Here is a 13,342-nt window from a genome sequence, read left to right as displayed (position 1 = left end):
CCATCATGCTTCAGCATCTGCTCATACATACTGTCAGTGGCGTATGTATTCACTGCAGTACATACAGACATCAGTGTTCATGTCACATGCATGAATGCATAAGATTCTTACTGGCGTGGCGGGCAAAGTAAGAGTGTATTATTCATTTTGTGCATTGCATTTCTCTGCTGGGATGAGTTTGAGCAGGCAGGAGTTGTAAGGGTTCTGGATGCATATGAGGGGTTGAAGGGAGGGTTGGAGGTGGAGGGAGTTGGGCTTTGATCTGGAAACTTTCTGATGGTCTCAGATGTCTCAGGGCCTGAGCCTGAGAGCCACATACCCTTTTCTGGGTAAACATCCTCACTAGTGGTGAATCTCACCCCCTTCCCGCCGAACACTGGCCCACAGATGGGGCAGGAGGAGGAGAAAGGAGAAAGACGCAGAAATAAGAAGTTTGCAGGGGTTCAAGTTCAGAATCACAGTGTTGTAAAAACAGACCATGTATCAGCATTTTCATTAAAATAGGAAAAACTGTTATTTCTACTTATTAACACCTGTGTTTTCCTTTCAGGAAGCATTGTGCAGATTGTTTTAAACACAAGCATATCTGTAAAATCTTCTTTAGCATTTTGCAGAGTTAAAGTTGAATCGCTCATCCATTGAAGTGGCATCCCTCTGAGCGGTGCTCAGTGTGTCGGCTTGAGAGCTACCACAGAGACAATGACTGCTACTTAGCTTATCTGATGGTGTGACAGAGACTGAGCAGCAAAACTACAGTGAGTAAGAGATCAGAAATGGTGGATATTATGGATATATATATTTTTCCCACAACAGGAAACTGGTGCGTATGTTCAAAGAGTCGTTTCAGAGCTTCCTGTTGTTCAGCTAGGAAAAAGCTCAGCATCAGAAAATAATACTTGTCTACACAGTTTTGCTCAGCAATCTCTAAGACACAGATTTCCCAGACAGCATACCTAGGTGGGTCCATATTGGATAAATATGTACAATAACATCGGTCCCACATGGTTTTGTTCATGGTTTTCATGGTTCAGTTATGCCATACTTTTCCATTTTCAGAAAATGGATTGTATTAAAACCATATATTATTTTACTTTACACTTCACAGTTATATCCACATAAAATCCAAATGAAATAACACTGACGTTTGTAGTTGTAAAAGGACAAAATGTGAAAAAGATTAAAGACTTGTCAGTGGATTTGGAAGCCAGTGTGCATCAAACAATAAATTAGATTCATAATGTCGAAATGAAAACACTTAAGGTAGAAAAAACTAGTTTACCTTGGGCATTTTGCGACTGGACAAAAGTCTTAATGAGTTTGTCAGTGGCCTGAGTGTAGAGGGACAGGGCGTAGTGGAGAGACTGGAGGTCAGGACTCTTTTCCAGGAAGGTTTTCTTCAAACCCACACCACCAGCATGGAAGTATTGCTATTATGCAGAAAGATAAACCACAAAACAGATTAATTCGATTTTATGTAACAAAAATAAATAATTTTTAGGTGTCAATTTACATTAGTAAATTAGAAAGAAACAGATTTCTAATATGGATTTTCTTGTGCCTTGAAAGGATGTAGCTTAGGATGAAAATATCCTATCTACAGTAAAGTAACTGAAAGCATAAGGATTACCTTGATGGTGTCCAGAGCCAGCTCAATCACGGCACACTGCTTGGGTGATAGTGCTTTGGCCTCTTCACGCACCATGTGCTCCTAAATAGTAGAATTGCAATGAAATGACACAAAAAAATAAATAAATTGACAAATCTCTAGTCATTATCTAATCTTGATATTTAATAACAGATTAAATATTTTAGCTGAAGCAGTGGCGCCAAACTCCAGAGTATAAAACGAATGTACCTTCAGTTTAGACAGCTGTCCAAGCTCCTTGGCAGCATTGAAGATGAGCTGAGTGCCCTGAAAGAGACGGAGGAAGAGGAAGAGGAGGTGGAAAGGTAGATAAGTAAAGTAAGACGCGTTTAGTATTATGAGAAAACAGGACTATAGGGCTTAGTGTCACACAGAGGACAGCGACGTTTCTGACACATACGCACCTACAGTATAAACATTCACTCTAAGCAGCTTTACTCATGTCATGGTAGTTTCCTTCAAGTGCTCCTATAACACTTATCTGTGTTTTATTCATACCACAACATTACACTCTGCTGCACAAACAAACACACACACACACACACACGCACGCACGCAGACACACGGTACAAAAAGAAGGGAAAGAGGCTCAGCTCAAAGGAGGGGGAGGAAAGAAGAACAAACATAATCTCAGACACACACTGTTATAGAGCTGCTGTGCAGTTACACTGTGGTGAGAGCAAAGAAAATCCTCCAGCCTAATGCAGTACTCTGGTGAGAGGATCTGGTAAGTGCTGCAAACAGCACCTTCTAATCAATGTTTCTTACAGCCTTAAAAGTCTGATATTGGGGTGCACCAAACCGGTGTTAAGTGGCTTGTGAATCATTGAAAACTGAGAAAAGTATGGGCTGCTGAGAAGTTTTGCTATAAAAACAAAGAGTGTTCGTTTTGTCTCGGACGTTCCCGAGTGAACCAGCATTACAGTAGTTTGTGACTTACAATGGGAGTGTACAGTCAAAACTATACGCTGCTTAAAAAAAGACCAAATTGTGTGGAAGTAGAAAAACAAAATCTATATTTCTACTGATTTGTTGTACTGGGGAGCTGAGAGACAGAGACACAGAGAAAGGACATGAAGGAGAGAGACAAGACACATTGATCTGAAGGTGTTTAGTCCTTACATCACTGTGAGAAGCACTCTTCAGCCTCCCCTGGAAAGAGAGTAGTGGTTAATACTTGGAGCAATGGCCAGTCCCTGCTGCTGTCTTACTTTACTATCGTTTTGCTACGTGGGACGTGTGCAACGTTGCTTTGCAAAATGTTCAATGGACACTCATCACAACCAGAGATGTTGTCTTTTTCAGCTAGCAACACTTTGCTGTCTAAAGCAACAACATAATTTGTGCTCTTAGATTTGACTCTTGGCCAAGAAGAACAGTGATACAAAAAGAAGAGAAAAATTCATACAAATATGCAAGTACCACATTTGAACTTCATACTTCACAGTAGAAAAAAGTACCAAGGAGCACCCAGAAGCAAAATGGATTGTATTGGTAACATAGGAAGATATCTAAAAGTAAAAACTAAAAGTAACACATTTTTTATATGTTGAAAGACAGCTGGCTAAATAACTTGATTATGTCTTTAGTAAAAGCCAATATACTTGACTTGAATCAAATAAATCTTACAAATTAATGTTTTTTAACATACCTGGTGTATTTAAAACCAATCATTGCAATATTGAGAAATTCAAGTGTAGCAAATAAATGAAAACTAAAGAACAAACCTTTTATAATGTATAAGATTTAAAGCAAAAACTGAAATTCCAGGTGTGGAATAAATCAGAAGATTGCTACATTTACTGTCTCCTAAAATGGCCAGAAACAAGCACAGGGAAATCACATCAGGTGAATTTCATTAGCATTGTTACTTATTATCTTAAAGGGGTTTCCCTCATTGAAATCTCATTTAATTTGGTGTAATCCTGACTGTTGAAGTAAGAGCAAATCCCACGGTAAAATCTAAAGATTTCTCTGAGAACTTCATTAAGAATGCCATAGCAGCTTAAGAGATTGGTAAGGGAATTTAGAAAACACAAAATAATTTCAAATCAGCAATTTCACTATCTAGAAAATAGTCTACAAGTGAAGGACTGCCTCAGCTTGACAAATTCCCCCAGAAAGACCCAAAGATGCTTAAAAAACCCCAGAAGCCCTAAAATGTAGTGAAGAGGTGGATTTTTAAGGTGTGGATAATTTTCTTTTGCACGACTAAAGGTACTGCATTGGTGCTGCAGCTTGTATCTTGTAGCAAGATGGTCCGAGATTTGACTCCCAACCAGAACTGAAAGAAGCTTGCATGTTTTACCGGAGCATGACTGGGTTCTTCCCTCGTTTTGTGATGGTTACAATGTTTTGCTGTATATTTGAGAGTTATTCTATTTGTTATGGCAGCACAATAGTAGAAAACCTAGAGATCGCAGTCATATGAGCAAATATTGTAGGTTTTCCTAATCTACATCAGCATCTACATTGTTATTGGCAAACATTAGTAATTTTTTTAACATGTTGGTATCCGATAAGTAAAACTAGGCTGATATTAAAAACTAATGTTGGTTTCCGTAGTGTTGGTATTTGTGTTTCTGGAGTTGGCCATGTGGGATGCAGCAAAGGATTATGGGGCTGTTTAAATAAATCAGAAAAACTGTGTAGGCAGTGTGGTCACTTTTACTTAGTACCAAAAGTGTAGGACTACATAAAATTAGCTAATAGTGATTATTGGTTGTAACAGCAGTATCCATATCGGCTGAAATTTTCATATCGGTGATTACTTCCTGGAGGAATCAAGCGAAGGTGAAAACCAAAAGATGTTGGTTTCCATAGTGCAGAAATAGGACATTAAATCAGCCCATAGTTTCAAACTATACGGACAGTAATTTCTTTTAGGAAATAACATTTTGTGTGTCAGTACTGTATACAGCACCACATTGTTACAACAGAACATGAAACTAAACCAGGACAGACCAACATGACAGGTCTGCAGAGACATACAGTGCAGTACAGTGTTGTACAGCAAACCGAGAGAAGACTGAAGTGTTGAAATAGATCAGATGCAAGCAACAAACCCACAGTAACGGATAGGAGGGCAGGGCAGTTTAAAAGGGTAAAAGAGATAGAGGACAACGGAAAAAGGGGCAGGTGATGGGGTCAAGACTCCCGATACCAAGCCACCGAGAGATCAGGGTCACCCCACTGAAGTCCCATTAACAGGACACATTGGATGAGGAGAAACAAGGCAATACCAGGCGGAAAAGAGAAGTACCACTTCCTGTTTGAGGAAGAAAAGAAAGCAGAGAAGGGGGTACTGATAGATGACGATTACTGAGAGGGAGTGGCACCTATAAGACGTATTCAGGAATGCACCATGCTTCTGTCCTCTCAAACAAGGGACAGAGCTAAGGGAAAGGTAAGAGACAGAGCAGATCGGAGCAGAGAAATTGTGAGGAGGGAGTAATGGAGCTAAAAACGGGAGGAACGGGTGGCAGCCACATAAAGCAGATATTCGACCACTGTGACAGACAGACAGACACGCAGGAGTGCTGTACTTACAATCATCTGTGTAGGGAGAGCGGAGCAGGATGTAATAATAACCACAACAACAATCAGAAAGAAGGGTCAGTCAAGCTGCAAAGAGCCCCACATCAAGCAAAAACACGTTTGGGCTCCAAGGCTGAAGGTTTGTGGACTGTCTGACACCTGCATGGAGTCTGAGCAGAGTGCAGGTGAAAACTGATGAGGCAGCCAAAATGATTCTCCTTTTGACAGCAAAATCTGTCTCTAAGTAAATGTGATGATTTAATAGATTTTGCCTTTCCTTTTTCCTTTCAGTTGATTAATCGAGAAACCTACAGAACAAAAGTATTCATACTCCCTGAACTTTTTCATGCTATGTCACAATACCACCGTAAACTCAGCAGAATTTATTGGGACTTTTTGTGATAGGAATACTGCATAATTGTTAAAGGACATGTTGCTTTCAAAATATTCCATACATTAAAGCCCAGAAAGAGTGGCATACACTGTATTTTTCAACAATGGCTTTTTCTTGTCATTCTTCCAGATTTATGGAGTACAAGAGAAATAGCAGTCAGGTCTCCCACCTGAGCTGCTGATCTCTGCAGCCCCTCCAGAGTTGGCATGCACTTCTTGGCTTCTCTGAATATTTTTGTTGCTTTTCAGTTGCACTATCTTCTTTGTAATTATGGGATGAAGGATTGAGCAGAACTCTGACGGACACCCAAAGTTTGAGTTATCATTTTTAATCTAATTCTGCTTTAAACATTCCTCACAACTAAATTTGCTTATTTTGTTGTTCTTCATCGTGATATGCTTGTAATAATTTTCACTAACAAACCTCTGAGAACTTTACAAACCTGCTGTATTCGTACTGGAATAAAATTACACACAAGTGGACTTTATTTAATAATTTGGCAACTTCCACAATAAAAGTTTCAGAATAAATAAAAAATAAATATATTTTCCTTCCACTTCTCAACTATGCCCTACTTTATATTGGTCTAACACATAAAATCCCAACAAAATAATGTGAGAGGTTCTGAAAAAATTATTTCAGGGCGTATGAAAATATTCATAAAGCACAGTATGTGCTTGCAATACAACCGACATCTGCAATGCCATCTATCATAACTAAATATAGAAACTTTATTTTCAGTGATATGAGGCTCTTTAGATAAAAAACCCAACATAAACAACATATATAAATATATATATATAAAACAAAGCAAAATAAGAAGGGAAAAAGAGGCTGCTTTCCATAATGTATTCGTCTTTTTGGAAGTGGGCCAGATCCTTAGGGCAAACAAATTTATGCCAAACTGTTGCAAACCACACATAAAGCAGGATTCTCTCCAAATATTTGTAGGGTGACACTCTGGAGAGCAGCCATGAGCTGATGCTGAAATGATATGGTGCAATCCATTTTCTCTGAACTCTTTATTAAAATACTTGATCTTGGTTGCTCGAATGAACAACGACAATGTTGAATACTCTGTGTGTGGAGGGCGGAGAAGAGAGCTGGGTGGCGTCTAAAAGCAAAGCAGAAGCAGTTTCATCTTTTGTTTATATAAGACCCATCTTGAGCAGCAACACACACGTTTCCTCTTTTGTCATCCACTTTCTCCCTTTTCATTTAGTCCTTCCTTCAGCCTTTAGTGTGTGTAAGCACATGCTTTGGCATGTGTTATATATGATTCTTGCTTTACTAATAATTTCCTTTATGCTGTGATGAAAGTAAAAAGACAGAAACGTTTCATTTTTGATCATAGAAACATTCACTGTGACTTGAAGACATTAAAAATCGTTACAAAATGCTGATATTAGCTGTTTCCGAAGATGGTCTGAATGCACGAGTATTTATTCACATTAAAACTATAGAGCATGCATTTGTTTTTGCATGCAGGCAAAAACGTATCTGTTTGGTGTTTAAGCCCAGAGTTTCAGGTAATTAATATGCAGCTTTGTATAATTCTCCCTGTGCACTCATACTTGTCTGAGCTCTCACCGTTTGGTCTGTGAGTGGAGGCAGAACGATGGTTTTCTCCATGGTGTTCATTACCAGCTTCCACAGCTCCTTCAACACACGTTTTAGGACAGTCTTCTCACAAATTTTAGCAAACAGAGAGAGGCTGGAAAAAAGAGAGAAAATGATAAATACTAGAACTCTGTCAACACAACATTTTTAAGAAAACATTGTTACGTTTTCAAAAACATCGGTATCGTGCAGCAGAGTGAACGGTTTTATAATGACACTGGATTTCAAAATACATGGATGTCAGAAGAAACAGGAATAAATATGTTGAATAATTACGTGTCTGGATAACTTATTTATCTCCTCACTGCAGAACCTTAACTTTAATCCTTTTTTAGATGAGATGAAAACGCCAAACTGCCTTACTTGCTGTCCAGGAACTCCATGATTGGCTGCAAGACGTTGTCGGCGTCCTGGGCCACACTGCTGGCGTTCCCGACATTCGATGTCCCTTTCACCTGAGCCAAGATGTCGCCCATCTGCTTCACATTTTCTTCAATGTGAGGCTGGAAACTATGGTGCAAAACAAAAAGAAATGCAGCTTTATGTGAGATATGTCTGGCAGAAATCTATGTTGTGGTGCAAGTTTGAATGTGAGTGTGGATGAATTTCCACCTGACGGCAAAAACTCTGCTCAGATCATCCATGACATTGTTGAGCTTGACCTGCAGATCTTTCAGGATATCACTGGCCTCCACACACAGCTAAATCAGAAGCACAAATGCACAAGTACAGTTTTTATAATAAAAACTGTTATAAGTGTTACTAAAGTTACTAAAATATTATTTTTGTTTTATTAGAAAATAAAAAAACATAAGAAAAGTAACTGGATAAATCAAAGAAATCTACATTTTATTTTTTGGTTCATATTTTTTTGGTCTGTGAGCGTTAAAGCGTTAAAATATTATAGCTGGTTCACATCTTCCAGGACTTTCTATACATTTTATCATATTTATTATCATGTCTCCTTTATTTGTCTCAATAAAAACAGTATCCAGTCTGGGTCCAGTGCTGATTCTAACTATTCATACAATAATCCAGTAAATTTTGTGCATAATGTATTACATTAAACATTTAAGCTTACATAACAAATAATACAGTTTTAAAAAAGATGTGAAAATTCAGTAAACTTCATTGCTTGAGTATGAAGTTGTACTTTAGTTTCCTTCTCAGTTTTATTTATGGACTCCAGCATTATAGTTTAAGCAGTTAAAAGCTGGGTTTACTGTCATACTTGCAAATGCAATATTTTTTATCCACTTATATAAGGTGTCTGGACTGCATTTTATCATCTCAAGTTCAAAATCTAATTACTTTTTACAGCAATTTAAACTTAACTTGATCTAAGATGGTCATAAATAGAAACACAAAGAATTAAAAGTATTGAGTAAAGGCCCCTCTAGTATGAAAAAGTAGATGTGCATGTGGCAGAGTTACTTACGTCTTTTCCACCCATGGCTTCAAACATTTTCTCCAACTGAACCCTCAGTTGTTGGATGTTGTTGATCAGAATGCAGGGCTGAAAATAAGAGTTTATATGTGTCTGAACTAAAATCTATAAAGACAAATCTGTTTATTTGTGTTGCTAAAACAAACTGCTTTCCTATATAAAATAAAAATAAATATTTTATGTAGGCTCAACGAATCGCTTACCACTTTCTCCATGGTAACATAGTTGGAAAACAACTTGGAAATTATGTCAGCATAGGACAGAAGAACATTGCTGATGGTCTGCAAAATACACATAAAGAATGCTTAACTTTGTTTTTTGTTTTGTTTTCTTTTTTCTTTGAAATTTGAAAGTGAGGAATGAGCTGGAAGAAACACCCGTGATCAATCTACCTTGGCAAATCGCTTCATGTAATGTCCGACGATCTGTGGATCTGGACACTCTAACTTTCTGATGATCTCAAAGCTCTGGTTGAGCTGGGAAAACACGTCCACCACCGAACAAGAGAAGAGAGCATGTTCTGATGTGACCTGGAACTGCAGAGCAGAAAAACATGTGCAAGAAAAAATTAAAAAGCATGAAAAAATGTAAATTATGAATGAGAGATTAATGAATCTACAGCAGGAAGAAAGTCAGGATTCAAAAATGTGGGGAAATGTAATCTTTGCTCAACTAAAACCATGTAGGCTGAGAAACAGGTGCTATACTGAACCGATCCTTTGATGTCTGTCACTGAGTGTCCAACTACTGAGACCAGATAGTTCAACAGGCCGCCGGTGACAGGTGGGGGAACTGTCGGCCTCATTGTAATTGGCTGGTTAGCACCTGCTCTCTAATTGGATGGGGCGTCTCAGTGTGACCAAGGGGAGTCTGGGTAATGAGGTGAGGACAGCTTTCATGCACTCACAACTGTAGAATAAAGTCAGCAATGCCTTGCTGCAACAAAACTTTCTTCCCTGTTGTTTGAAGTAGAGAGGAAAGGTTTTGGGGGAAGGCAGAAGGAAGATGAAGCTTTGAAAGATAAAAAGTCTGAAACCTTACCCCATCTTTTTTGTCTCTCTCCAACGCCCCGTGCAAAAAGTCACGAGACACTTCCTCATTTTCATCCAGCCACTGGATGACGAACGGCTCAAACCACCTGCAGAAACCCAAACATACTCACACATATTTGCGCCACATGTTGACTTTTGTTCTTACAAAAACAATGACACTTACGCAGGGTATTCAGGCACTCGGCTCTTGAAGAAGGGAAGGTCTTTGCAGTATTCGTTGTACAGCCATTTAACCTTAAAGTGCAGGTTCATGTAATCCGCACTCTTACACAAGCGGTTTTTCTCATGTTCTGACACAAAGACAGAAACATAAATCCATTCAGATGACTTCAACAGATGTGCAGCAAGTTGACTTCTACTTCTGCTTTTCCTTTATTAAATGAAATCGTCATTCATCATCATTTGCATTTTTATGTACTCATGTTGATCTTTAATACAAAAATTTGCCTGATGAAATGAAACTGGAAGAAAAACAGACATTTTCTGTAAAACATATTAAGTTCACTGTTCATATAAATATCTATATATCAAGCCTTACTGAAGATCTGACTTCAACTCACCTTCCATTGCATACTTCATGTCCTGAGCAAACAGATTCCACATCACTTCGGCACTTATTTTACCCACATTGAGCTCCTGGGGAAATCTTGATGGAGAAGAACAATGAACATGAAACTCATCGAGTTAAAGAAAGCTACTCTAATGTCATGAAGCAGAAACTGATCATCAGAGTGATCTGCCATTCATTTTATTAGATTTTATTGATGCATACTGGTTTAAGCAGGGAGTGTAAGAGTTTTTGTCCTCCTCAATGATGGAAACAATAAGTGTGATGAGTTTGGACCAGAAGTCCAGGTTCTTTATACTGGGTCCCTGCTCCTCAGGAGGCACAGCGCCCTGCTTGGCCTGGAAGAAAACATAGCAACTTTTATCACTGAAGGCAACAGTGTTGGCTCTCTATAAACTTTTAAAAAGTTTTACTAGTTAATATGACTGTTTCTCCAAAGTCATGCATAACTGCATATATTTTTGACATAAACAGTCACATTTTTTTATAAGAGTACTCTTCATTTTGATGTATCCTGCATAGACACTGCGAATCTTTTTCATGTACATTTTCAGCTTGCCATTATAAATTACCATTTAGAATTAGATAAGCTTCAGCATTTTATGTGAGAGTCTTTCCTCTTTTGTCACAGTTGGACTTAGGTCACTAGCTTTATTAGCTTTCTTAAAAATAATTTTAGCAAAGTATTTCAAAAAGTACTTCTGATGATTTCTCAAATTACAAAATACCTTTGTAGAATAAAGGAGAAATAAAAGAATACAGTGTTGATGTTAAACGTTGAAATGCTATGTTGTAAATTAATTTAAAGAACATATTCAAAATGCTTTTAAAATAAAATCCTATGAAGTTAGCATTGCAACAGCCTCTCTTAGTGAAGGAGATAATCAGTAAGCCAAAGTATGTAAATGTCAGCTTGAATTTTCCAAATGTAAAAAGGGTTTTTGGAGAGAAGGGTCGACTTCTCTAGGGTTTGAAGTAGTTTAAGATGTGCGGTAAGAAAAAAAAAAAAGCTGCAGGGATAAAACAGGAAAGAATTATCTTGCAGACATTTCCCGCAAAATGCTGCCACATCCCTGAGGATGAAATGTTTTATTCAAAGGGAAAAATGCCTATTTGAAATTCAAAGGGGGCGATTTAATGAACCCTTGAAACAAGTTCTAGACATTCCTGTTGAAATTTGCTGCAGAATTGTTGGATTGAAGAGCCTGGCATACACAGACTGCAGAGATGATAAGAGCTCAGCGCACATAAAAGGCACACGCAGAGCAGTCACAGTGCTTTTAACTCATCAAATAAGGACAGCTTAATTAGTGAGCAAAAATGGAGTCCCAACAAGGACAAATCTTTTTGTTCTTTTTTGCTACGAGGAAGTGCTGTTTTTAATGATCGCCAAGTTAACTGTCCGAATGAGCCCCAGGTTATGTGATTCAGAGAGACTAAATAAAACTGAAGTGAACTATATTTGCTCGTATTTTGGCGCTACTAAACTGTCCACATCCAGGGTGTGCAATTGTGATTCCCCGGGTCTGGTGCTTTTTACATTTTACATTATGCCTAATTCAAATAGTTAAATTATCTCCCCATTCTGACAAAAGGTTCTGCAGGAGCATGCTATTAACACATTTATTGAAATCAGAAGTGTTTGAGCAGGACAACATTTACAACATGCAGGAAGAGGTCCAACTTCTTTCTCCGTTTTAAAGCTGATAAAAGACAGTGAAAATTAATTTACTTAAATATATTACAGGGCAGAATTACGTGTCTTTGTCTCAAGTATAGCATGCTTGCCCTACACCAACATAGTAGCACGTACACAATCAAAAGTTTTATTATATTTTATGAAATGTCAGAGATTAAATAAATCAGTCAGTCCGGTGCCGTTGCCTCTTACCGGGTCTGTTTGGTACTCGCGGCTGTAGAGTTCGTGACAGTTATTAAAGATGTACTCGTAGGTGGAGTTGAGGCAGGCTTTCACACAGTCCTTTACAACCTGACTGGCCCTGGGTGGGGACTGGAGCTCCTGAACCTGAAAACACAAAAAAAACAAAGTAGTCAAACCAGATGACCCATCTATTGACACGTCTGATCATGTTTCACAGTGAGACTTTGAAGGGGACTGCACCTTCATTCTGAAGAAAGTAATACTGGTGAGGAGGTCAACTGTGGATTTGAGATCCTGTAGCCTCTCAGGGCTGCTGGCCGGGAAGTTATTCTGCGGTCACAGGAGAAAAAAAATAAAAAAAATACACACGCATGCAAACACTAAGCCTCAACGCAACATTTCACAGTTGCCTGTATCTAGTGTGTCTATGTGCAAGATCCAGCCCTGTCGCACAATTTTCACTGGCAGTGAGATCTCAGCTTGCTGTGTGGGTGGGCGGTGTTTCCTGGATGTGCCTGGGTATGTTTGAGAAGAAATGTCACTCTAATTAACAAAACGCCTCTTGTTTTTAGTGTTTCTCCAAAAAGGGAGAGGAAAAATTGACGACGCAGAAGACATAAGGAGAATTATGTGTGTGAGTGTGTACTTCCTGAAAAGAAAGAGCAATCTTACTCGATACATGGAGAGGTCTATCCTTAGAGAGTTGTGCAGCTGATCTAGAAGCTTGACAAATCGTTCTTTCTGTGGGTAAAACAAAACAGGATGAAAGACTTAAAGAATTTGAACGAGAAATTTATTCAAGAAATCTCAGTTTCAAGCTACTTCACAAAAAGATATCCCTCACCCCCATAAGAATAGATGAGCACTTATTTATTCTACAATTAAAATATGTATGTAGCATATAAATATTTTAGTGACTCACTCCAAAGTTTGAAGCAGCGAATCGGTCAGAGGCAGAAACATTGTTGGTTGCCTGGGTGGTGTGGGCATAGTAGGCGTTGATGTTGGCCAGCAGGGTGCTCATGACTGCAGGCACACCTGGGCACATGTACTTGGATGACAGGCAGGCAAAGTGACTGTAAATAAAAAATGAAATTGTGAGCAAACACCGGATTGTAACGGGTTCAACACATTACTGCACAACATCATATTCTAGGTCCGCATATATATATATATATATATATATATATATATATA

At 38.5% G+C, this 13,342-nt stretch overlaps 1 protein-coding gene across 6 annotated transcripts in view; it reads right to left on the bottom strand.

Annotated features, from left to right (window-relative positions):
* Positions 1-13,342, bottom strand: part of unc13a (unc-13 homolog A (C. elegans)) — a 52,221-nt gene that overhangs the window by 8,967 nt on the left and 29,912 nt on the right. For 2 of the 6 annotated variants that reach the window (XM_008407155.2, XM_008407161.2), the window contains 20 exons: positions 13,068-13,221; positions 12,818-12,886; positions 12,386-12,475; positions 12,155-12,289; positions 10,468-10,601; positions 10,256-10,341; positions 9,859-9,985; positions 9,685-9,781; positions 9,036-9,179; positions 8,847-8,924; positions 8,635-8,712; positions 7,809-7,897; positions 7,560-7,706; positions 7,167-7,290; positions 5,195-5,200; positions 2,768-2,797; positions 1,856-1,912; positions 1,628-1,708; positions 1,280-1,427; positions 320-376 (listed from right to left, as the gene is read on the bottom strand). In XM_008407155.2, the coding sequence (XP_008405377.1) occupies positions 320-376; positions 1,280-1,427; positions 1,628-1,708; positions 1,856-1,912; positions 2,768-2,797; positions 5,195-5,200; positions 7,167-7,290; positions 7,560-7,706; positions 7,809-7,897; positions 8,635-8,712; positions 8,847-8,924; positions 9,036-9,179; positions 9,685-9,781; positions 9,859-9,985; positions 10,256-10,341; positions 10,468-10,601; positions 12,155-12,289; positions 12,386-12,475; positions 12,818-12,886; positions 13,068-13,221 (1,931 nt within the window). The remainder of the gene's footprint in view (positions 1-319; positions 377-1,279; positions 1,428-1,627; positions 1,709-1,855; positions 1,913-2,767; positions 2,798-5,194; positions 5,201-7,166; positions 7,291-7,559; positions 7,707-7,808; positions 7,898-8,634; positions 8,713-8,846; positions 8,925-9,035; positions 9,180-9,684; positions 9,782-9,858; positions 9,986-10,255; positions 10,342-10,467; positions 10,602-12,154; positions 12,290-12,385; positions 12,476-12,817; positions 12,887-13,067; positions 13,222-13,342) is intronic. The other 4 variants (XM_008407159.2, XM_008407162.2, XM_008407156.2 and 1 more) reach the window with 3 other exon arrangements.

This window comes from Poecilia reticulata, linkage group LG4 (genome assembly GCF_000633615.1).
Source record: "Poecilia reticulata strain Guanapo linkage group LG4, Guppy_female_1.0+MT, whole genome shotgun sequence".
NCBI classification, from domain to species: Eukaryota; Metazoa; Chordata; class Actinopteri; order Cyprinodontiformes; family Poeciliidae; genus Poecilia; species Poecilia reticulata.
This window is presented reverse-complemented; position numbering and strand designations above follow the sequence as displayed.